Here is a 25,383-nt window from a genome sequence, read left to right as displayed (position 1 = left end):
AAATCAAAGCAGTAACTATGACATCTTTTAAACAGCTTGGTACCAGGAGGCTGGGTTATGCCTATAAGTCCTTGCTCGAGGGTATGTGGCACTGTCAGCCAATACCTCGGCTTGGTAAGACCCTTTCGTCCCTAGGATCACTCGTGGGCACTTGGGTGGATCGTTGTGGCAATGCGAGGTGTGGTTTGTGCCCGGCGTCCCGCTTGTCCTTGGCCTCACTGGGGGGTAGTATCGCTGTTACACGGTTTTCTGGTGTCTGTAATGGTCGTGGGTCTTTCCTCAGGCAGGTCGATTTTTTGGTCGCGTTTGGGGTTCCGTTCCCCATCTCCGGCTGCGGGTATGACCTCACTTGTAGTCCCCTGTGTGGTTTCCGCTGTGCCGCTTTGTGTTTGGGTGCGTAGCGGTACATGACCCGCCGCCATGTTGGGAGTTTACCCGCTGGTAGAGTTGCCGGCTTAGTAGGGGGTCTTCGCGGTGTGTGCCGAGAAGTCGCCGGTGGAGGGTCAGGACACTTCATCAGCCTTTCCAACCGCCGCCAAAAATTTGTGAAGTGCCGGTCTAGTCTGGTGAGGATGTTCTCTTGGTGAGCGCTGGGTCGTGGAGGCCATGTGGCGTCCGCCATGTTAGGTGCTGTGTCGCTTTCCCCTGTCGCTTGGCGAGCTGCTGTGTGAGCAGAGTAGCCCTCCTGGGGCGGACCGGGATCACCCCCCCGGTCCATAAGGGGGGAGTAACGGGGCACTGATATGTGGCTGGTATCTTTCTGGCTTCTCCGGTCCAGGGGTTCGGCCGCGTCCCCCGCCCGCGTGCGCCAGGCCGCATCCGCCATTGTAGAGCTGTGGGTTTTGCCGACTGTGTCTTGTCTGCTTCTCCACTCAGTCTGTGTGTTGGAGGCACAGGGTTTCGCTTTCTGTGCCCGGTCTTGAGCTAAATTAGGCTTAAACATGCTTTTAGCTGCTAGGCCATGGAGGAGCTGCTCCAAAGCACGTCTGCTCTCCATGGCAGTCAGGCCCCGCCCCCCACCTGAACAACTTTAGCTTAATGAAGCAGTTTTGGTGTATAGAACATGCCCCTGCAGCCTCACTGCTCAATCCTCTGCCATTTAGGAGTTAAATCCCTTTGTTTATGAACCCTAGTCACACCTCCCTGCATGTGACTTGCACAGCCTTCCATAAACACTTCCTGTAAAGAGAGCCCTATTTAGGCTTTCTTTATTGCAAGTTCTGTTTAATTAAGATTTTCTTATCCCCTGCTATGTTAATAGCTTGCTAGACCCTGCAAGAGCCACTTGTATGTGATTAAAGTTCAATTTAGAGATTGAGGTACAATTATTTAAGGTAAATTACATCTGTTTGAAAGTTTTTGTTTTCATGCAAGCTCTGTCAATCATAGCCAGGGGAGGTGTGGCTAGGGCTGCATAAACAGAAACAACGTAATTTAATTCCTAAATGACAGTGAATTGAGCAGTGAAATTGCAGTGGAATGATCTATACACTAAAACTGCTTTATTTAGCTAAAGTAATTTAGGTGACTATAGTGTTCCTTTAAGCTTGTCTAATGTTGGTGATGGCTGTCTGATAGCCATTGCCAACACTAGGTAAGCTTAAAGGGACACTATAGTCACAAGAACAACTACAGCTTAACTACAGCCATTTTCATATATACACTTTCTTTCAGAGAAAAGGCAGTATTTACATTGCTGCCTAGGAACACGTTCAGTTGCTACTCCTCAGATGGCCACTGGAGCCGCTTCCTGGGTCAGTAGTACTGCACAGTGTGCAGCACTGACGTTCAGCATCTCTATGAGGAGATGCTGATTGGCCAAGCCGCCCCTTGGAAAATCTCAGCCAATTCAATGCTTTTTCTATGGGAAAATATTGGATTGGCTGAGATAATAGGTTCTGAATATGTCAGCCAAGGAGGTGAATTGGGCGAAGGGCCAGTGCTGTCAGTCTGGAGTAAAGGTAAGTTTTATTACCTTTTAAGGGGGGCAAGTCACTTAAGTGATGGTCCCGACCCCATAGTGTTCCTTTAAGCATTTTTGGACTGAGTTGGAAGGTAGTGTTAGGAAGTCCTACAGCTTATAATATTGGAATTTAGACCAATACTGCAAATCACTTGTCTGCAACATACCATTTTGAATGGGATTAGAGTTTATTTGGGGGGTTGGGGGTTTAATCAAAACTGAACTGTGCAATATTTTAAGTACAATTCGAAACTACTGTTCAAAATTGTGGGTCTAATTTTGTTATATGTCCAAATTTAATATTTTGGTGAAGATTAAAAGCTTAGTGAATAAACCAAAGATGGTATGGCACTGACTGATCAAAGCAAATGAAAGCCATTGTTTGAGTTGCTCTTTGTCGTATGCAATCATTTACTGCACGTGCATTAAAGAAAATTCTTATAAATGTTAATATATTTTTCTGTCTCATACATCTGGTGTAGTTAGTGTGCAGAATTGCACCACATTTTCTTTGATACCTATGAAACTTTGAAGTTATAGTTATATAGTTACATAGACTGAAAAGAGGCTTACGTCCATCAAGTTCAGCCTTTATCACATCTGTTGATCCAAAAGAAGACAAAAAGCATTTTTGTCTTCTTTTGGATCAACAGATGTGATAAAGGCTGAACTTGGTGGACGTAAGTCTCTTTTCAGCTTTTGTAACTATATATTAATATGACTTCAACGTTTTATATTTATATAATGCTATCACATTCAATCTAAGGTGCTGTTTTTCTAGATTAGCAGAACTAAATTTGCTAACCTTTCTTAATAACTAAAATATTCCATTCCTTTTACTAAAGGAACACTATAGTCATCAAAACAACTTTAGCTTAATGAAGTAGTTTTTGTGTAGAGATCATGCCCATCAAGTTACACTGCTCAATCCACTGCCATTTAGTAGTTAAATCCCATTTGTTTCTGCTTATGCAGCACTAGCCACACCTCCCCTGGCTATGACTGACACAGCCTGCATGAAAATAAAATGGTTTCATTTTATGATGTAACTTACTTTAAAATGTTTTATCTCCTGTTGATCTTTAATTACACACAGGAGGCTCCTGCAGGGTCTAGAAAGCCATTAAAGGACCACTCTAGTGCCAGGAAAGCATACTCGTTTTCCTGGCACTAGAGTGCCCTGAGGGTGCCCCCACCCTCAGGGACCCCCTCCCGCCCGGCTCTGGAAAGGGGAAAGGGGTAAAAACTTACCTCTTTCCAGCGCTGGGCGGGGAGCTCTCCTCCTCCTCTCCGCCTCCGTTCCTCCCCGTCGGCTGAATGCGCACGCGCGGCAAGAGCTGCGCGCGCATTCAGCCGGTCACATAGGAAAGCATTCATAATGCTTTCCTATGGACGCTTGCGTGCTCTCACTGTGATTTTCACAGTGAGAATCACGCAAGCGCCTCTAGCGGCTGTCAGTGAGACAGCCACTAGAGGAAAAAGGGGAAGGCTTAACTAATTGATAAACATAGCAGTTTCTCTGAAACTGCTATGTTTATAAAACAATTAGTTAACCCTAGCTGGACCTGGCACCCAGACCACTTCATTAAGCTGAAGTGGTCTGGGTGCCTAGAGTGGTCCTTTAACAGTGTTGGACCTAAGAAATTCTGAATTAAACATAATTTGCAATGAAGGAAGTTTAAACATTAGGTCACATTTCACAGGAAGTGTTTAGGAAGGTTGTGTAAGTCACATGCAGGTGTGACTAGAGCTGTCAAAACAAAGTGATTTAACTTCTAAATGGCAGAGAATTGAGCAGTGATATTGCAGGGGCGTAATCTATACATCTCAACTGCTTCATTAAGCTAAAGCTGTTTTGGTGACTATAGTGTCCCTTAAAGTTTGTAGCCAATCTCTGCACTTTTTCTATTGTCATAATAGCACAGGTGTCCAAAATTGCACAGCATATTCAAGATGTCATCTTATCATTGATTTATAAAGAGACAACATTATATATTCATCCCAAAAATGTCCTTTTTCGTGCATGACAATACCTTTATGTTGTCTAGTTTGTTTTTATCAACAATTCCCAAATTCTTCCCATGTGTTGTTATCCCTAATTCACTACTATAAAGAGTGTAAGTTGCTTGTGCATTCTTTACCCAGAAATGCATTACTTCGCATTTACCTACATTACATTTCATCTGCCGTTTGAAAGAATCCTGAAAAATTAAAAACAGAGATTCAGATGTTATAAAGTTATAACTTTGTGTATTCTGTACAGTCCACTTCACATGATCTTATCCTATGCGTCATGGAACCATGTGGAATGAAAGATGATAAAAGATTGGTAGTAAGTATATGATTGCAATAGAGGTCAGATTACCCAATATGTGAACTATGTAAGTTGGCTTCTTTGAATATTATTTTAGCAGCTGTAGAACTATGAAGCTTCAGAAAGCACCTGTGACTATTTACAAAAATTTTATTTTTCACTTATGCTTTCAACCTATATAAAAATATTTGGGAAATAAAACAATCTAGACAGTATCTAGTCTCATTTATCACGCAATATTTCACACAAGGTCTGTTAGTGTAAAAGCAAATATGCTATTTTTTCCTACATATATTTGTTGTGATACAAATAAATAAAAGTGGTCAAATACATTGCTTATAAGTATTTGTAAGGATCCTACATGCACTATGTGGCGGAACCAGCCTCACCACTGTCCACTGGAGGAGCCTGGTTGCTTGCCTGCTCCCTTTAGACTATGGCCCGGCATTTAAAACCTTTTATTTTCCCTGCATAAAGGCTTATTCTTGCCTTTCTGCCGGGGTGTTCGGTAGATTCAATCTACCGAACAAAGTACCGAACGATCGACCACCTGGGAACTGGCGTGTACCGTCAATTGACCGCCCAGAAGCTGCGGTTAACCGCAGCTTAATTGACAAACGCTGGGAGGCCTTTGTTCGTTTGCCGAACAAGTGGCAGCGGCCATTTGAATTCCCGAACGGCCAGCAGTGTTCAGCGCCCAAACTATGGAACTGGAAACGGACACTTATTTGCGCGAACACCGCTAAACCGCCAGCCTCCTTACCTCTGCATTCGATAGTGTAACCGAATGCCTGTTCATTCGGTAGTTTAACCGTATGAACAGCATCACCCCAGATAGCCATGCCATGGAGCCTACTCATGTAACGAAAGACTATGGGAAATACTTTGGCTCCATGGCGATTGAACTGTATGTATGTGATCTGAGTGCCATTCGGTAGTGATGTGCGCTCAGATCTAAGATATCTGGGGATAGGTAGAATGTATATGTTTTGTGTAGTAAGTGTAACATTGGATATTTTAATGTATTTTATTGTCCTTTGTCTGCCATGTGGTTAATGGAGTTTTGCCTCTGTCCTTGGAGATAATTGGATTACTTCCCAATTATCTCCAGGACAGAGAGGAGGGATTGTGATGCATTGTGGGATTGTAAGCTTGTGATTGGTCAATGTCCAACAGGTAGCCCTAGTAAACCAGTTCTGCTTGACCCTCAAACAAAGTGTTGTCTTGTTCTTGGGGGGAATTGGATTGTATGCTGTTACAGTGTGACTGCCAGGAGTGTAAGCTGTTCGTATGTTTTTTCTTGTTCGGCTGTTTAACAGCATTCGTGTGTTTCCTGTTCGGGAGTTGGAGGATTCGTATGGTTCCAGTTCGGGAGTTGGATAATTTGTGTGTTTGCCGTTCAGGAGATTGGTGATCGCAGTAGCTCCCTGTGCATCTGAAAGGGGAATATCGCCTAAACGGTTTTTAACCTCTTTTGTGCAAAACGGTCCGTTACACATTACTAGCAGCATAGTTTACTAAAAGCGGAGGCAGAATGTATAAATGTCTGCATTTGAGCATAATACCCACATACAGTAAATATAGTTAAATTGTATATTTCGAAAAAGGTTTTTGAAAACAGTTAGATCAATCTTTATATCAAGCTCTGGAATGTTAATGTAATGATAATAATGAAATAGTGAAGTCCATTCACTCCTCCCTACTCACTGGCTTTAGGAATAAAAAGACCCATTGAAACATCCTGTACTGTTTAAACCAGGGAGTGAGCTGTGAGCAGTTCAGCACACTTGCAGCCATAAAACCATTAAGCAGTGACTCCTGGCAGAGAAATGCACTTATACCTATAGTATAAATGAGGATTGGTGAGGCTTTATGGGTTAAATGTCATTGTGCAAAGTACATGTCTTTAAAAACGTTTATACTCCATTGTGAAAGTAAAATCGTTAAGGCCATTTAGCAGTTGTAAGACGTGATCCTAACTGGGACCCTATATTATATTATCCACCATGGAAAAAACATGACACGTTTTGCACCAGCAACCATCATGACCATTCCTACTTTTTTCTGTTTCTGGTTGGATTTTTATTTTTTTGCAACTTTTTTTCATGACACAGTTGAGTGAATGAAACATTAATAGCCACTTATAGCTTGTGTTAGTACTTCTATTTGTGTCAGGCTGTATTTTCTTTTATATATTATAGTGTACAACAATCATGAACAGTCCTGGCACAGCCAACGCATAGCTTATAGCAGTAATTGACAGGGAGCCAAGATGGAGGAAATTAGTTCCAGGATAACTTAGTATGAAAATTCCTATTTCATTTTTATTTTCCAGTCTCCACAAATATCTATTTGTTAAATATAGAGGATATGTAATCATAATATTAAAAATCCTGGAATGTTTTTGACATTTTTTATTGGATTGCATGCATAACGTTCCCATACTCATGTCTGCACAAAATGTTAATTATTTAAAAATACAATTATTTAAAAAATTATGTCTATATTTAGCAAACATTTAATTTTCAAATGACATTTATTACTTCAAAGGAATTGCAGTCACATTCTGTATGTACGCGTTACCACAATACAATACAGAATTAGGACTTTCAATAATTGTAAACATTCCTTTTTAATTACTCCAACTGAGAGAACTTCAAAGTGGAAAGAACTTGTAGGCAAAACTATACACATTGAGTTAGAAGAAATGTTAAAAAGCATAGTACTTTTGGTCTTCTAGTGACGCCAGTACGCTGGAGCTGTGCCAGGGTTATATCTGGAGTGGTGAAACAAAACAGAGGGACTTAAAATGCCCAAGAACTGCTGATGCTGCCAAAACTGTACAAACATAATTTACTTCCAAACAAAAAACTTTGGGGTTTAATCACAAGACAGTGAATTATGGTGACAAAACTTGGGCACCCCCCGCCCCCCGTCCAAATTTATCTTCTTGACAGACACATGCCCACCCTGATGCATGCCCTGACATACACTCACTAACAGATACACAGTCAATGTCACAAACACTGATTAAAGGGAAACTATAGTGCCAGGAAAACAAACTCGTTTTCTTGGCACTACAGCTTCCCCCTTTGTCAAAGCCCCCTCCTTTTGTCACTTACCTGGGTCCAGCACTGATATCCTTCAGTGATGGCTGAACTCAGCCTATGCTCCTCCCCGCCGGCTGACATAATTCGCATGCGCGGCAATGGTTTTGTTCGCATTAGGATTTCCCCATAGGAAAGCATTATGAAATGCTTTCCTATGGGGATTCCGGTGACGCTTGATATCCTCATTCTTAGTCTGAGGACATCCAGCGTCGTTTAGGTGACCAAAAGTCGCCTTCAAGTCCGGAAGTCCCTCTAGTTTCTGTCTGGTAGTCAACCACTAGAGGAGGAGTTAACCCTAGCAGGTAATTATTGCAGTTTATCAAAACTGCAATAATTACCACTCTAGGGTTAAGGGTGATGGGAGTTTGCACCCATACCACTTCTATGAAACATTCACAGATATACACACTCACTCATTTACAGTTACACAAACTTACATTCACCGACAGACACACATACACACTAACTGACAGATGCACACTCACTGACAGACGCACACTCACTCAGTGTCAGACGCACACTGAGACAGAAATATACTCTTGACAAAGGCCCTAAGGGATCGAAACGTTGTTTGGTGCTTGGGTCCAATAAAATTGCCTAATTGGTGGAATAGCTAGGAGCGCCTGGATTCACTTTCTACATTTATACTTGATATTTTGGTCCCTTTGATACTGGGGCTGATCCAGTTCATTGCACCCAGGATTCCATGACAAGGGATAGAGTGCATTTTCCATTACCTATATTTAGAAATATACTCATGACAGATACACACTGACAAACACACATACACATTCACTGACAGACATATATACATTCGGTGTGTCAGACCCACACCCACTCAGTGTCAGACACACACATTTAATGACAGACACATACACTAGCTGACAGACACACACTGACAGACATACACATACACTAACAGACATACAAACTCATACACATGCACTCACACATACACTGACATACATGCATATACACACTGACAGACACACACTCTCAGTGACAGATACACACACGGACAGACATACACTCACTGACAAACACATATACACTCTCACTGACAAACACATACTCACTAACACACACACTCTCTCACCAACAGACACACACACACTCTCACTGATACTCACTAACACTCACTAACAGACACACTTACACTAACAGACACAGACTAACACTCTCACACTCTAACTAACAGATACACACACACACACTCTCACTAACAGAAACACACACACTCTCACAAACAGACACACTAAACACTCTCTAACAGACACACACACTCTCACTAACAGACACACACACTCACTAACAGACACACGCACTCTCACTAACAGACTGTCAGGATCGGGTCAGGGATCCAACACGCAGAGTACAAAGAGTAGCAGATACGTATACCGGTCCTTAGAATGGCCGGACTTAACGTATAACTACGATAGAATGGTCAGAGACAAGCCGAGGTCGAGGGAACGAGAAGACAGGTAAGCGAGAGACAAGCCGGGTCAAGGATAACAGAAAGACAGGAGAGTAAATACCAAAGCCGGGTCGGAACCAAAAGACAAGAGAAATAACAAAGCACTGTGTGACTAGGCGGACTAGAACCACGACAGGGCAATGAGTAAATGAGAGAGCCACTGTTAAGTATCCTGACTAGGGAGAGAAGACACGCCTCCGGCGAGTCCTGATTCGTCTCCCGAGATTTGAGTGACAGGACGTTCCGGGTTGGCGTCATGACGTCGACCTCCGGTCCTCCTGCTATAAAAGGAAGTGACTCCCTCGCGGCCGGCGTTAGCAAGACCGAGTGAACCGCGAGGGGCCGAGGAGAAATGCCGTCCGGACGGATAAACTTCTAAGTCTCTACCTCTCTCAGAGGTAGAGGCTTCAGGTACCCTGACAGTACCCCCCCTCTCAGATACGCCCACCGGGCGGAAGGAGCCGGGGCGAGATGGAAAGCGGGAGTGAAATGCCCTGCGAAGGCGAGGAGCATGAACATCCTCTTGTGGTACCCAACTCCTCTCCTCAGGACCATAACCCTTCCAGTCAACCAAATATTGTACTCTCCCCCGGGAGACACGAGAATCAATAATGGAGTTAACCTCATACTCCTCCTGACCCTCCACCTGAACAGGGCGCGGAGGGGCGATTGTGGAGGAGAATCTGTTACAGATTAGAGGTTTCAGCAATGACACGTGAAAGGAGTTCGGGATGCGTAAAGTAGCTGGGAGAGCTAGACGATACGCCACTGGGTTAATTCGAGTCAAGATCCTGTAGGGACCAATATAACGAGGAGCGAATTTCATGGAAGGAACTTTAAGGCGAATATTCCTAGTACTCAACCAAACTCTATCGCCTGGAACAAAATTCGGAGCCGCCCTTCTACGTTTGTCAGCATGTTTCTTAACCAGTATAGAATTGTGTAGAAGAATCTGTCGAGTCTGATCCCACAACTTCCTCAAATTGGCCACATGGACATCAACCGACGGCACTCCTTGGGAAGGAGAAACCGAGGGAAGAATAGATGGATGAAAGCCATAGTTCATGAAGAAGGGGCTTGAATGCGTAGAGTCACAAACGAGATTGTTGTGCGCAAACTCCGCCCAAGGAATCAAACCGACCCAATCGTCCTGGTGTTCGGAAACAAAACAACGTAAGTATTGCTCAATCTTCTGGTTGGTTCGTTCGGCAGCTCCGTTAGACTGAGGATGATAGGCGGACGAAAAATTCAATTTGATGCCTAATTGAGAACAGAACGACCTCCAGAAACGTGAAACAAATTGGGAGCCTCTATCAGAAGTGATCTCCGAGGGAATCCCATGCAAGCGAAAAATCTCTTTAGCAAAGATTTCCGCCAATTCAGGAGAAGTCGGGAGTTTAGGCAACGGTACGAAATGTGCCATCTTGGTAAACCTATCGACTACGGTGAGGATAACAGTGTGCTTTTTAGAAACAGGCAAATCCACAATAAAGTCCATTGCCACACAGGACCAAGGTTTGCCAGGAATTTCCAGAGGCTGCAGAAGGCCACAAGGAAGCGAATGCGGTAGTTTAGTTTTAGTACAGACCACACAAACTCCGATAAAATCCTTAATATCCTTCCGTAACCAAGGCCACCAGAAATCCTTGGAGATCAAAGAATACGTCTTGCGAACACCCGGATGACCAGCCACCTTACTCTCGTGAAGACACTGTAAGAGCTCCAATTGGAGTTCAGGAGGAACGAAAAGTCTGGAAGCCGGAGTCAGTCTAGGTGCCAGATGCTGCAAGCTCCTTATCTGATCCAGTAGCGGAGAATGGACTTTGAGAGTAGTGTTAGCGATAATGTTACACTTGGGTACTATAGAGGACAAAACCGGCTCAGATACGGCAGCAGGTTCATATTGGCGAGATAAGGCGTCGGCTTTAGAATTCTTAGAACCTGGCCTATATGTGAGTACGTAGTTGAAGTGAGTGAGAAATATGGACCAACGAGCCTGTCTAGATGATAGTCGTTTAGCCTCTCCAATATAGGATAAGTTTTTATGATCTGTCAAAATAGTAACAGGATGCAAAGTACCCTCCAATAAATGTCTCCACTCCTTCAAGGCCATTATAACCGCTAGTAGTTCCCTGTCACCAATGTCATATCTGCTTTCAGTACCTGACAATTTTTTGGAAAAGTATCCACAAGGATGTAATGGTTTATCTACACCCAACCTTTGGGACAGAACAGCACCTATACCTGTCTCAGAAGCGTCAACTTCGAGTAGGAAAGGTAGTGTAGTATCAGGGTGAACCAAAATTGGTGCGGAAGCAAACAGCTCCTTGAGTGTCTTAAAAGCCAGAAGTGCTTCAGTAGACCAATTCTTAGTATCAGCCCCTTGTTTGGTCATATTGGTGATGGGAGCAATGATAGAGGAGTATCCCTTAATGAAACGTCTGTAGTAATTGGAGAAACCAATAAATCTCTGGATAGCCTTGAGACCCTTAGGTAAAGGCCAATCTAATATGGATTGGAGCTTCTCCGGGTCCATTTCAAACCCCTCCCCAGAAATCACATAACCAAGAAAGGTAGTTTGGGATTGGTCAAAGCTGCATTTCTCTAGTTTGCAGTATAAGCCATGCTGAAGAAGTTTGTGTAAAACCCTTCTGACTTGTCCGTGGTGAGTTTCAATATCCCTGGAATGTATAAGTATATCATCAAGGTATACAATCACACAGTCATCTTGAAACTCCCTAAGAACCTCATTAATAAGGTCCTGAAATACCGCCGGGGCATTGCAGAGACCAAAAGGCATTACAGTATACTCATAGTGCCCATATCGAGTATTGAAAGCAGTTTTCCACTCGTCTCCGTCGTGAATTCTCATCAAATTATAAGCACCTCTAAGGTCTAACTTAGTGAAAATCTTAGAACTTTTTAGTCGATCAAAAAGCTCGGTGATCAAGGGAATCGGATATACATTTCTAATGGTTATCTTGTTAAGACCTCGGTAGTCAATGCAGGGTCTTAAAGAACCATCCTTCTTTTTAACAAAAAAAAATCCAGCCCCAGCAGGAGAGGAGGATCTTCTAATGAACCCCTTGTCTAGGTTTTCACGAATATACTCCTCTAGAACTAAGTTTTCATTCGTAGACAAAGGGTATACATGACCCCTAGGGGGCATAGTACCAGAAAGTAAATTAATTTTGCAATCAAAAGGCCTATGTGGTGGTAAGGTACCACCAGGTACTTTCCTTTGTCAAATACTGCCTTTAAATCTTGATACAAGGACGGTATCTGTACTTTGGTAGAGTCGGTAGCGTTATTAAGTGAGTTGACACTACAAAGAGGTGACACTTTCTTTAAACAATTCTCTTGACAATCCTGACCCCACGAAACTATCTCCCCTGATCTCCAATCTATAACGGGGTTATGTCTCTTAAGCCAGGAGTATCCCAGGACTATGGGAACAGAAGGAGATGAAATGAGTAGTAGGGATATTTCCTCCTTGTGTAGAATACCAGTAGTTAAGTAAAGAGGTGTGGTCTCCCGGAAAATCACAGGCTCAACTAAAGGTCTACCATCAATGGCCTCAACAGCCAAGGGTGTCTTCCTTAACTGGGATGGGATAGTGTGTTTGGTGAGAAACTCTTGGTCGATAAAACTCTCAGCAGCGCCGGAGTCTATCAATGCCATAGTCTCTAAAGTTCCCTTTTCCCAAGTTAAAGAGACCGGTAATAGGAGTCTATGTTCTTTGTAGTTATGAGTAGAGGACAAAATCGAAACACCCAAGGTCTGTCCTCTAGAGAAACTTAGGTGCGAGCGTTTCCCGGACGACTGGGACAGCTCAAACGTACATGACCTCTGACCCCACAATACATACACAGTCCCTCCCTTCTCCTGTACTGTCTTTCCTCCTCTGAGAGACGAGTAAGGCCTAACTGCATAGGTTCTGAAACCTGTGGAGTTTTGGTTTCAGAAATTTGAAATGATGGTGCTAGTCTAAAGGAAGATTTACCGGTTCTATCTCGAGTATTCTGCCTCTCCCTTAGACGTTCGTCAATACGAGAGATAAAGGAAATTAAGTCTTCCAGGTTCTCGGGAAGCTCTCTTGTCGCTACCTCATCAAGTATTACATCGGATAATCCATTTAAAAATACGTCTATGTAGGCCTGTTCATTCCATTTTACCTCTGCCGCCAAAGACCTGAACTCTAGTGCGTAATCCACAAGTGTTTGGTTGTCTTGTCTAAGGCGCAACAGTAATCTGGCTGCATTGACCCTCCTGCCAGGGGGATCAAAAGTTCTTCTAAAAGCAGCTACAAAGGCATTATAGTTATAGACTAATGGATTATCATTCTCCCACAACGGATTAGCCCATCTCAGAGCTTTCTCAATAAGTAAGGTAATAATAAATCCCACTTTTGCCCTATCAGTAGGGTATGAACGGGGCTGTAGCTCGAAATGAATACTGATCTGGTTCAAAAAGCCACGACACCTCTCAGGAGAACCAGCATAACGTACAGGTGGGGTAACTCGGGAAGAAGCACCTACAGTAACTACCTCTAGCCCTGAACCCACAGAAGAAGCAGACATATTACGCATTTCTTCAGGTGGATTAATAGGACGAGATAGCAGCGCCTGTAGTGCTAGAGCCATCTGATCCATCCTATGATCCATGGCGTCAAACCTAGGATCAGGAGAACCAAGCTGACAATTTGTACCTGCAGGATCCATGGCCCTGTCGTAATGTCAGGATCGGGTCAGGGATCCAACACGCAGAGTACAAAGAGTAGCAGATACGTATACCGGTCCTTAGAATGGCCGGACTTAACGTATAACTACGATAGAATGGTCAGAGACAAGCCGAGGTCGAGGGAACGAGAAGACAGGTAAGCGAGAGACAAGCCGGGTCAAGGATAACAGAAAGACAGGAGAGTAAATACCAAAGCCGGGTCGGAACCAAAAGACAAGAGAAATAACAAAGCACTGTGTGACTAGGCGGACTAGAACCACGACAGGGCAATGAGTAAATGAGAGAGCCACTGTTAAGTATCCTGACTAGGGAGAGAAGACACGCCTCCGGCGAGTCCTGATTCGTCTCCCGAGATTTGAGTGACAGGACGTTCCGGGTTGGCGTCATGACGTCGACCTCCGGTCCTCCTGCTATAAAAGGAAGTGACTCCCTCGCGGCCGGCGTTAGCAAGACCGAGTGAACCGCGAGGGGCCGAGGAGAAATGCCGTCCGGACGGATAAACTTCTAAGTCTCTACCTCTCTCAGAGGTAGAGGCTTCAGGTACCCTGACACAGACACACACTCACACTAACAGACACACACTCTCACTAACAGACACACACTAACAGACACATTCTAACACACACACACACACACACAGACACTCACTAACAGATACACACACTAAGAGACTGTAACGAGTATATACCCCTACACGCAGGATCCAGCCTAACAGAAGACAGTACAGAGGAGAGATACGTCTACCGGACCTTAGAGTGGCCGGACTCGACGTAATAGGATAAAACAGAGTCAGGAATGATCCGAGGTCAAGGGCACAAAGAGACAGCGTAAACGAAAACTAGCCGGTGACTGGTACACAGGAATCAGCAAGCCGGCAAACAGTACAGAATAGGATAAAGCGAAAACGAAGTCAGAATACAAAGCCAAGGTCAAATACGGAGAAACACAACTGAACACAACAAGCACTAAAGGGAACTGTAGCAGAAACCACGATAGGGCAACGAACTAAGGGAAAAGGGTAAGTATAAGTAGCCTTCAAACTAATGTGATTGGCTCCTGTCACTTCCACTCCCCCAACAGGTAAGTGTATGGGGTGATTGGCATGACAGGAGCCAATGGGAGCCTTTTTGCAATTTAGGCTCCCACTGTCTCTTTAAGAGCGCGCCCGAGATTCGCGGCGCGCTCTTAGCTGCAGGCGGGACACGTGACCGCTTCTCGCGGTCACTGCCCGCCTTCCTGTCTGAACAGTCGGACGAGCCGCGCGCGGCTCGTGCAGCCGCAGGACAGCGCGCGGCTTGAAGAGAGGACCGCGTCCGGCCCCCGGATCAGGTAAGTACCGCTACAGTACCCCCCCCTGAGGACACGCCCTCCGGGCGGGCAGGACCAGGCCTGGCAGGAAAACGCGAATGGAAAGAACGTACAAGGCGGGGAGCATGAACAGCATCCGCAGAAATCCAACTGCGCTCCTCAGGCCCATAACCCTTCCAATGTACCAAGTACTGAAGCCGACCCCTAAGAAAACGAGAGTCAATAACAGCAGATACTTCGAACTCCTCATGACCCTCCACAGAGACAGGAGGGGGAGGGGGAGTATGCCGGGTATAGCGGTTGCGTACGTAAGGCTTCAACAAAGAGGTGTGAAATACATTGGGTATACGCAGATTCTTAGGCAGACCCAAGGCATAAGAAATGGGATTAACCTTATGTATAATGCGATAAGGACCAATGAAGCGGGGAGCCAATTTCATAGAAGGCACCCGGAGGCGAATATTCCGTGTGGAAAGCAAAACCCTGTCCCCCACAACATAGGAAGGAGCCGCTCTGCGATGCTTGTCAGCCTGAGCCTTCTGGCGGGCAGCAGAGTCCACCAAAGAACGCTGAACCTGCTCCCAAGTATTACGCAAACCAGCCAAATGCTCATCCAGAACTGGCATGCCCTGAGAGGAGAATGCAGCCGGAAGAACAACGGGATGCTGGCCATAGACAACGTCAAAAGGGCTTTTGCCGGAAGAATCATGAGTGGCATTATTCTGAGCAAATTCAGCCCAAGGAAGCAGGTCAGACCAATTGTCCTGATGGTGAGACACAAAACAACGGAGGTACTGCTCAAGAGACTGGTTGGCACGTTCAGCAGCTCCATTAGACTGGGGATGGTAAGCGGAAGAAAATGAGAGGGAAATACCCATCTCCGAACAAAAGGCTTTCCAGAACCTGGAAATAAATTGGCTACCCCTATCGGATACAATAGATAAGGGAATACCATGTAATCGAAACACTTCTCTAGCGAAGATAAGAGCCAATTCCTTGGAAGTGGGCAACTTGCGAAGAGACACAAAGTGAGCCATTTTGGAAAACCGATCTACTATCATTAGGATGACTGTGTTACCATTCGAAGGGGGTAATTCAACAATAAAATCCATTGATAGATTAGACCAAGGTCTCTCGGGAACGGGCAACGGATGCAACAGCCCACAAGGAACTCTACGAGAGGTTTTCATACATGCACAAGTAGTACAAGCACTTATATAGTCAGTAACATCCTTTTTAGTCATACGAGTAATAGGCGCTACTATAGACGAAAAACCTTTGATAAAACGTCTATAATAATTAGAGAAACCCAGAAAACGCTGGATGGCTTTCAGACCTTGCGGCAGAGGCCATTCTATGACTGCAGCGAGCTTCTGGGGATCCATCCGAAAACCCTCGGCGGAAATCAAATACCCTAAAAACTGGACCTCGGACTGGTCGAATAGACATTTTTCTAATTTGCAATAAAGACCATTAGCAAGAAGGGTCTTCAGAACTGTTGTAACATGTCTGTGATGAGCGTGAATGTCAGTAGAATATATTAAAATGTCATCCAAGTACACAATAACAAATGAGTGAATAAAGTCCCTTAAGACATCATTAATAAATTCTTGGAACACTGCTGGGGCATTGCAAAGCCCAAATGGCATGACGGTATACTCATAATGACCTGACCGAGTGTTAAAGGCTGTCTTCCATTCGTGGTCCTTTTTAATACATATCAAATTGTATGCTCCTCTAAGATCTAATTTGGTGAATACCGTAGCATGTTTGAGCCTGTCAAACAATTCTGTTATTAGAGGTATAGGGTAAGCATTTTTGATGGTGATCTTGTTAAGACCTCTATAATCAATGCAAGGTCTTAAATCACCTTCTTTCTTTGATACAAAGAAGAACCCCGCTCCAGCCGGAGAAGAGGATCTTCTAATAAATCCCTTGTCTAATGACTCTTTAATGTACTCCTCCATGACACGGTTTTCTTGAACCGATAGGGGGTACACCCTGCCCTTAGGAGGTATAGTACCAGGCAACAAATCAATAGCACAATCGTAGGGTCTGTGAGGCGGTAATTTGTCAGCCTCTCTTTTATCAAAGACAGTCTTTAAAGTTAAATACTGAGAGGGTATTGTCGTAGATAAAGGAGGAACAGTAGGAACGTTAATAGAATTCACAGGCGTGACTTCAATAGTACATGACTCATGGCAGGCTTCACTCCATGATTTTATCTGCCCTGTCTCCCAGTCAAAAATGGGATTGTGGGCACGTAACCATGGATACCCTAACACCAACTGTGAAGAGGGAGAGGTGATGACCTGGAACCGAATGGTTTCATAGTGTAGAACCCCTGTGTACATGTGTAGCGGTGCAGTCTCGTGAGTAACAACAGGAGATATCAATGGTCTACCATCTATGGCCTCAACGGCCAAGGGTATCTCCTTCTCTCTGATGGGAATATTGTTTCTCTTTACAAAACCAGAGTCTATAAAGTTCTCGGGTGCCCCAGAATCAACCAGGGCGTCTATGTTTTCAACTATACAACTCTCTCCCATATGTAAAGAAACAGGGAGAAGCAGTCGGTTAGGAGGCAATGTAGGAGACTTAGAAATCACACCCAAGGCCAGTCCCCTATAAGGTCTTAGGTGCGAGAGTTTTCCGGGAGCAGAGGACACTCCTTTACCATATGGTCTCTCTTACCACAATATAGGCAGAGTCCCTCCCTTCTCCTATGTAATTTCTCAGTATCTGAGAGTTTGGCAACCCCTAATTGCATAGGTTCCTCTTCAGATACTTTAACACTCTCCGGTATATTAACTCTGGGTTGAATAGGTGTAACAAAACGTCTATTCCTGTTCTTAGTATAGAGCCTGTCACGAATCCTATTATCTATATCGATGAGGTAGTCAATAAGGTCCTCTAAGGCAATAGGAAGCTCCTTAGCTGCTACCTCATCCAATATAGAGTCTGATAAACCTTCCATGAAGGCCGTAGTTAACCCATTATTGGTCCAATCGACCTGTGAGGCAAGGGTACGAAACTGTATAGCGTAATCAGCCACAGACCTAGAACCCTGTTTAACCCTCATTAATGCTCTAGCGGCATTCTTAGACCTTTTCATAGTATCAAAAAATCTGCGAAAAGCTGTTAGGAAACTGTGAAAGTTATGCACCATAGGTCCATTAGCCTCCCAAATAGGGTTTGCCCATTCAAGTGCTTTGTCGGTAAGTTGGTGCATAAAGAACCCAACTTTAGACCTCTCTGTGGGAAATGAACGTGGATACATTTCAAAATGAAACTCTATTTGGTTAATGAACCCTCTGCATGTCTTAGAATCCCCTCCATACCTAGGAGGAGGCGTTAAATGTGCTGTAGCGTTAGGCATAGTCGATGCTTCAGGAAGCAGGGGTGCAGGAGGGTTAGGTGCGGTTGCTGGAATGGTTCTAGCTAAGAGCGTCTGGACAGCCTGAGCTATTTGATCCATACGGTGATCCTGCTCTACAAATCTAGCCTCATGGGTCGCCATCTGTTGAGCTAAATCTGCGGGGTCCATGGCCCTATCGTAATGTAACGAGTATATACCCCTACACGCAGGATCCAGCCTAACAGAAGACAGTACAGAGGAGAGATACGTCTACCGGACCTTAGAGTGGCCGGACTCGACGTAATAGGATAAAACAGAGTCAGGAACGATCCGAGGTCAAGGGCACAAAGAGACAGCGTAAACGAAAACTAGCCGGTGACTGGTACACAGGAATCAGCAAGCCGGCAAACAGTACAGAAGAGGATAAAGCGAAAACGAAGTCAGAATACAAAGCCAAGGTCAAATACGGAGAAACACAACTGAACACAACAAGCACTAAAGGGAACTGTAGCAGAAACCACGATAGGGCAACGAACTAAGGGAAAAGGGTAAGTATAAGTAGCCTTCAAACTAATGTGATTGGCTCCTGTCACTTCCACTCCCCCAACAGGTAAGTGTATGGGGTGATTGGCATGACAGGAGCCAATGGGAGCCTTTTTGCAATTTAGGCTCCCACTGTCTCTTTAAGAGCGCGCCCGAGATTCGCGGCGCGCTCTTAGCTGCAGGCGGGACACGTGACCGCTTCTCGCGGTCACTGCCCGCCTTCCTGTCTGAACAGTCGGACGAGCCGCGCGCGGCTCGTGCAGCCGCAGGACCGCGCGCGGCTTGAAGAGAGGACCGCGTCCGGCCCCCGGATCAGGTAAGTACCGCTACAGAGACACACACTAACACACTCACTAACAGACACACAGACTAACACACTCACAATAGTTTTTTTTAATATCCAATCAATCCAGCCTCCCAACCTTTGGGAGTGCTGGAGTTGATTCTTCCCTGTGGTCCAGTGGGGCTGGCTGCAGATTGGTGGACGGTCAGGCAGGCAGGTGCAGGATGGAGGCAGGCGGCAAAGGAGCTCTGACCCTCCTGCTCAAGACTCCTGTGCGCACCTCTCAGTGATGCTGGGGCCAGAGTGACGTCATATTCCGGCTTCGGCATCACTACGGGGCGTGCGAGGGAGCTGAGCAGGGAGAGCTCAGGTGAGAGTGCTCCCTCGCCGCCCGCCTCCATCCCAAGCAGATGCGAGCCTTGCGGATGCCAGATCTTGGGCACCCCAGTACAAGAGGCTGGCAAGTGTGATACAGACAATGAAACAGTGTGACACAGAAAACAAAACAGTGTGACACAGACAATGAAATAGTGTGATACAGACAATGAAAGATTGTGATACAGGGAATAGCGAATTAGAGGATAAAACAATGCTAATGGAAATCATAGACCCACCTTAAAAAAACACTCCAATGAAAACTAATTTGTTTGAACTATTTAGTAGTAGCTAGTCCAACACGTCTGCCATGTCTGACATGCAAAGCACTTCAGCAAACGTAAGTGCTTTATGTGTGTGGAGTTCCACTTCCCTCCCAGAATAATTATTTTATTACTACAACTAATTGGCTCTTTGGAGACAGATCCCTACTTTTTAGCACCCGTGTGACCTTTTTTATGTCTGTTTGCTCTATAATTCTAGTAACCTCCTGAGGTCTCTACTTTTTGTTTCTGCTTTTTTGTGTGTTTGCCCCAGCTGTTCCCTTTCCAATTGTAATACAGGGAATTAAACAAGGTATTACTTGGATTACGAATGACATAATGATTTATAGAAGGTTTTTCTTGCAATGTATACTAGGCTTCACTAATTAGAATTGTGTCTAAATATTTTTTTTCATTAGGACACCACAATTGTTTTGGGCAAAATAAGAAGACTAGACACATTTTCCATTTTATCCATTGTTCCAGCCTGTGTGTAATGGCCCAGTAAAAATTAAAATTCTGATCCTCTGTCCGCGCTTCTGCACCCTTTTCTCCCATCTCTTTCTCTCTAATGCTGTTTTCTTCCTCTCTTTTGGTCCTGTGTCCTGGGCCACCAATGTGATGTCCAATTGTTTCTTTACAATATTCATGATTATCTTTAAATATCAAAACAAGGCTCAATTATTCATGAACGCAAGTCCTGCTTTGTGGACCTACATCTTGGCTAATACCACTGTTCCAATATAAAATTGCTATTGCTATTGCAAACTTAGTAAACCTGTAAAAATCCCTCTGTTTAATATTCTGCTGATTTGAATGATCCACTCCTGAAAGATGATAGAATAATATAGATTGCCCCTTGGGGTGCTCTTCATAAGGTTTTTAGTCTAGTGGTCCTACAAGTAATAAATCATTGAAATTAGTCATAAAGGCACAAAAACATCTTTAAGAGACGCATTCTGTTTTCTGAACATTACTAAACTAAAAGGTATGTCTGTTTAAATTGTATATATTTAGCTTGGCTTAAATTTCACTGTAAAAAAGATACGTAATGGTATTCAGAGGGGAGACTTTTGCAGTTTGTTTTGGAACCTTCCGAAAAGGATGGGAGATTTTGAAAGTCGCAAAACTAACAGGGTTTTTTTTTTAAAAAAAAAATGCCTGGAATTCTTATGAATTTTAATGAGATTTTCAAATTTATGGATCAGATAGCCAAACTGCAAATCTTCAAGTCAGCTATAATTTCATCTATTTTGGCCTGCAAGATAATCTATTTCATTCTTAACAAAGTATGATCAGGAGAATAACTTTGTATATTGTGACATCCTGATTGTACATATTAACTGCTAGTCTCTGAATTGTAAACAGAAATATACCATGGGAAGGAATTAGCAATGGTGAGCATGCCTGGATTGAACGAGTTACACACTATGGATTGAAAGAATTTGCAAGCATTTTTGTGGTGGTGTGGTTACTTGTTATAAACTTAAACACTGTTCTTGTGCAACCTTTAGGATGGGAACATTCAAAACCATATGCATTTACTCAAAATTAAAAAAAAAAAAAAAAAAAAGTTAACCCCTTGTTTAATAGACTCTAATACTGAAATAATTTAACTAGAAGTGAGAACCTTGTATTTTTGTTGTCTATTACCTTTTATTACAGTTAATTCTCAAATAACATCTAACAGTCCGCATGAGAGAGTGATTATCTTCCAGTAAGTTAGACGTGCAGAGTATCTACAGACTGCTCATAAATCGCTCGCTCCTTTTTTTCCTGGTAAAACGTGCAACTTGTAACATGACCTAAGGGATGTGTTCATTGTAACACGTGAGCAATTTAGATGCCTGGAAAAAAAAAGTAGCTTGATAGTACAGGCAGTTTAAGAGTTCTGCTAGTCCTTCTGCCACATCAATGTTCAGCCTGCAGACAAAGAAAGCAAGCATGAAGAACACTCTAATCGGGACCCTGCTGGCCATCATTTTGGGACTTGTACAATCCTCTCCCAGCTGTTTACCTGGAGACAGAGCATTGGGTAGGAAGTAAAGCAGTGTTTTATTAAACCACTTAAACTTTGTACTTTTAAAGATTAATTGTCACAGAATTAGAAGCAATCAATACAAATGCACAGTGGACAAAACACACACACACAGACACACACACACACACACACAGACACACACAGACACACACACACATACACACACACACACACACACACACAGAGACACACACACAGAGACACACACACACACATACACACACACACATACACAAACACACACAAACACACACAGACACACACATACACACACACACAGACACAGACACACACACACATACACACACACACACACACATACACACACATACACGAACACACACACACACACACACACACACACACACACACACTGAAATGCATAAATGCATTGTGTTTGTTTGTTTTTAACAATTATATTTTATGAATAGTAACAAAGTAAATATAAATATAGGGGCACCACATATCTCAGGATGCTGTGTTACACTATGTATCATGTTGAGCTGCAGTGATGGGTAAAATGGTACTGAAGATTCATGTGAGTTGATGGATATTTCCCATGAAGCCTTGCCATAATGTTTACAAACATCTGCAGTGCCCAGAGAAACCTTCACAACACTAAACTCTTATTCATTAAACTGTGAGTTGTAGTGAGGTGACAAGGGCAATGAATGCCAAATTTACGGATTTTTTTAATTTTATTTTTTATCAGATCTTTTGTTCTGATCTAAATTCTGGATGTTCTGGATGCTTAGCTCACTGTGTAGTGAATAACCATCTCAAATAGATATCTGTATACTTGCCAGAGTTTTTTCCATTCACTTACACACTAGCATGACACTTTGCAGCCCAACCATTTGATTTGAGTTTTCTGTGAAATATTTTCTTTGTTATCCATACTAATAATAACAACCAGTAATGTTCTGAGTATCTGGTTTCCAACTTTTCAGAATCTACAACATTCCCAGCTTTTGGTAAATTTGGAGATTTCTAGAAAGGGTCCCTCAATTTATACCTGTGTTGTATAGAGCTTCCCTCAATTTGTAGCTTTATTCCAAGTGGAAAACGAATTATTCCGTGTGTGTAGGGAAAAGAAAATGTCACACAAATTGGCAAAGCTTGCATTTGTAGCTGGATCACTAGGAATATAACTCAAATTATTTAACTGAGAAGATGTGGTGTTCTTTATATTAGTAACTTTTTTATAAGCATATTGTGTATAGTTACGTTAAATCGTTTTAATCCTTGTGTGGATTAATAAAATATTTAAAATAATATTCTAAGCACAATGACCAGTTCAGTTCTAACGCACTTTCTTTGCTATTCAATGCTGGATGAATAATGTTATAATGCATTCTTCATTATAAATGCTAGAGACAATGGGCAGACTTTAGGTATTGGGAGAGACCTGGCTTTGGTCACACCACTCGGATATAATTTGGCAAAGAAAGATGAGTCAGCACCCAAAGAATTTTCTTTCAATTTCTACATTGACCTGTAGTTGTTACGTAGCTAAGTGAGCCCATTTGAATATGCCTGAATACATTTAATACATTGCAGATTACACTTCCCATTTTAGACCCTTTAACCCTAAGTCCTTGTAAACCTTAAGCCTTGCATCCCTAAACCTAATTTAACACAATGCCTCATTAATCCCAACAACCATTAATTCTTAACTTTCATTCAATGACATATATAGGGTTCTGATGTTCTAGATCAGGGGTACACAGCCTTCGGCACTCCATATGGGGTGCTGAAGGTTGCCTACCCATGTCCTAGACCAGTCAAGTGTTTACACCACAATAACATGCACTGTTCACTTACAAACATACATAAACACACAATTACACTATCATTCACATACGTAAGACAAACGATCACACACATTGTCACATATAAAGATACCTAATACCATGGACAGATATGTACACATATTGGATTCACTAAGTTTCCTGACACATACATAAACATACAATCATACACAGCCATCTACATATACACACATAAACACACAAGCATGCAAACACAGTCATATACGTAGAAACACAATCACATAAACACACACATAAGTACACAAGCATAAAAACACAGTTTTGCATACATAGACATACAGTCATATACATACACACATTTACATACACACATACAAACACAGTCACATACACAGAAACACAACCACACACACATACGTACATATATTTAAAATGCTGTAAGATCTCGCTAGTGAGGCATAATAGAAATTACCCCCAATCAACCATTTTTTTGGAAAAAAACATAATTAATGATTGCTATGCCTAGACAACCAATGTGCATCAGTTAAAAATGGTACATGCTGTGGTTGTCACAATGACGGCATATACTTGCTATTACTGGAGAGCCTCACAAGTAAAAAACTGAGTGACTTGCACATGCCATAGGACCCCTGTGACAACCAATCACTGTGATCCTATGCAGTGATTAACAGCTGATGCCCAATGGGCTACTGCGTGCTGCCTCACTAGAAATATTGTCAATAAATTGTCATTCACTGGCTCCCATGTTATCTGACCATCCTGGGAGTCACCACATACTTAACCCACGCGCCACTGAGGGCTCCTAACTATTTGTCAAAAAAGTTCAGATTTCTTTTTAAATCTGGGCCTGGAGTTGAATTCTCCAGGTCTGGATTTGTAGCATTTGGCCCACATTTGGACCAAATTCAGGCCCCTCTGTAGCTTGAATTACAAAATACATACATTGATGAATTCCTTCAACAATGTCCAAATTTTGCAGTCTAAATGGCAGCTGCATGGTTTTGTCCCATTTGAGGTCATTTGAACTAAGTAAATAACCCTTCCTGTTTTTCTTTTCCCTAAAAAATATTTTGATAGAGTTAGCCACCAATGTATAAGATATAGGCAAAAAAAATAAAAAATCTCCTTTTAATAAATGTGTGTATTTCACATTTTTGTGAATGCTTCCTAAAATAATAATATCCTTTCTTTGTTTTACAATTAAACTAAGTCTAGGAATTATTTCTCAATTACACTTGGAGATGATTATTATATGCCCGTTGGTTTCTGAATTATTATCGATTTGCACATATTTTGCATATATGTGATGCCACGTGTGTAGAATCTGGTCTTTCTTTCACAGTAGTATTGTAAACGACTGCCAAAAACCTTGTATTTATATCTTGCTTTGAACAAGTGCCATGAGTGGGTGGTATCTCTCTTACATGACAGTGCATTTTATAGAAAGTAGTAGTTCCGATACATAATTCTAAAGACACTTCTCCAGAAATGAAACCATTGAATGAATCATTGAAAATCAGCTGTAACTTGTTTTCATTTCTCCCCTCTGTATTATACCGTTTTCTTTTAAATATACAGTGTATAGAGAAATCACCAGGAAACCAGTAGACCCACCAGATACATTAGATTAGAGGTCTCACAAACACATGTTTTTTTAACTGTAGGGGATAAGTAAACATAACATTACAAAAATTGACAATTTCCCTTTAACATCTAAAAAGAAGGTACATTTGGACCCACAACAAGCAGGACTATCTTAGGCTTAGGGGAACTGATAAAACGTTTTGACTATTTGTGGAGTCATGTTTTAGAAGACAA

General features: G+C 42.9%; 1 protein-coding gene across 1 annotated transcript in view; it reads left to right on the top strand.

Moving 5' to 3' along the window:
- The first annotated feature begins 21,526 nt into the window (after positions 1–21,526).
- The window catches only part of CPZ (carboxypeptidase Z), a 99,364-nt gene continuing 95,507 nt past the window's right edge, over positions 21,527–25,383 (top strand). The window contains exon 1 of the mRNA XM_063457730.1: positions 21,527–21,766. Within this exon, the coding sequence (XP_063313800.1) occupies positions 21,646–21,766 (121 nt within the window). The 5' untranslated portion in view covers positions 21,527–21,645. The remainder of the gene's footprint in view (positions 21,767–25,383) is intronic.

Source organism: Pelobates fuscus, chromosome 6 (genome assembly GCF_036172605.1).
Source record: "Pelobates fuscus isolate aPelFus1 chromosome 6, aPelFus1.pri, whole genome shotgun sequence".
NCBI classification, from domain to species: Eukaryota; Metazoa; Chordata; class Amphibia; order Anura; family Pelobatidae; genus Pelobates; species Pelobates fuscus.
Note: the sequence above shows the minus strand (reverse complement) of the source record. Positions and strands in the feature narration are given on the sequence as shown.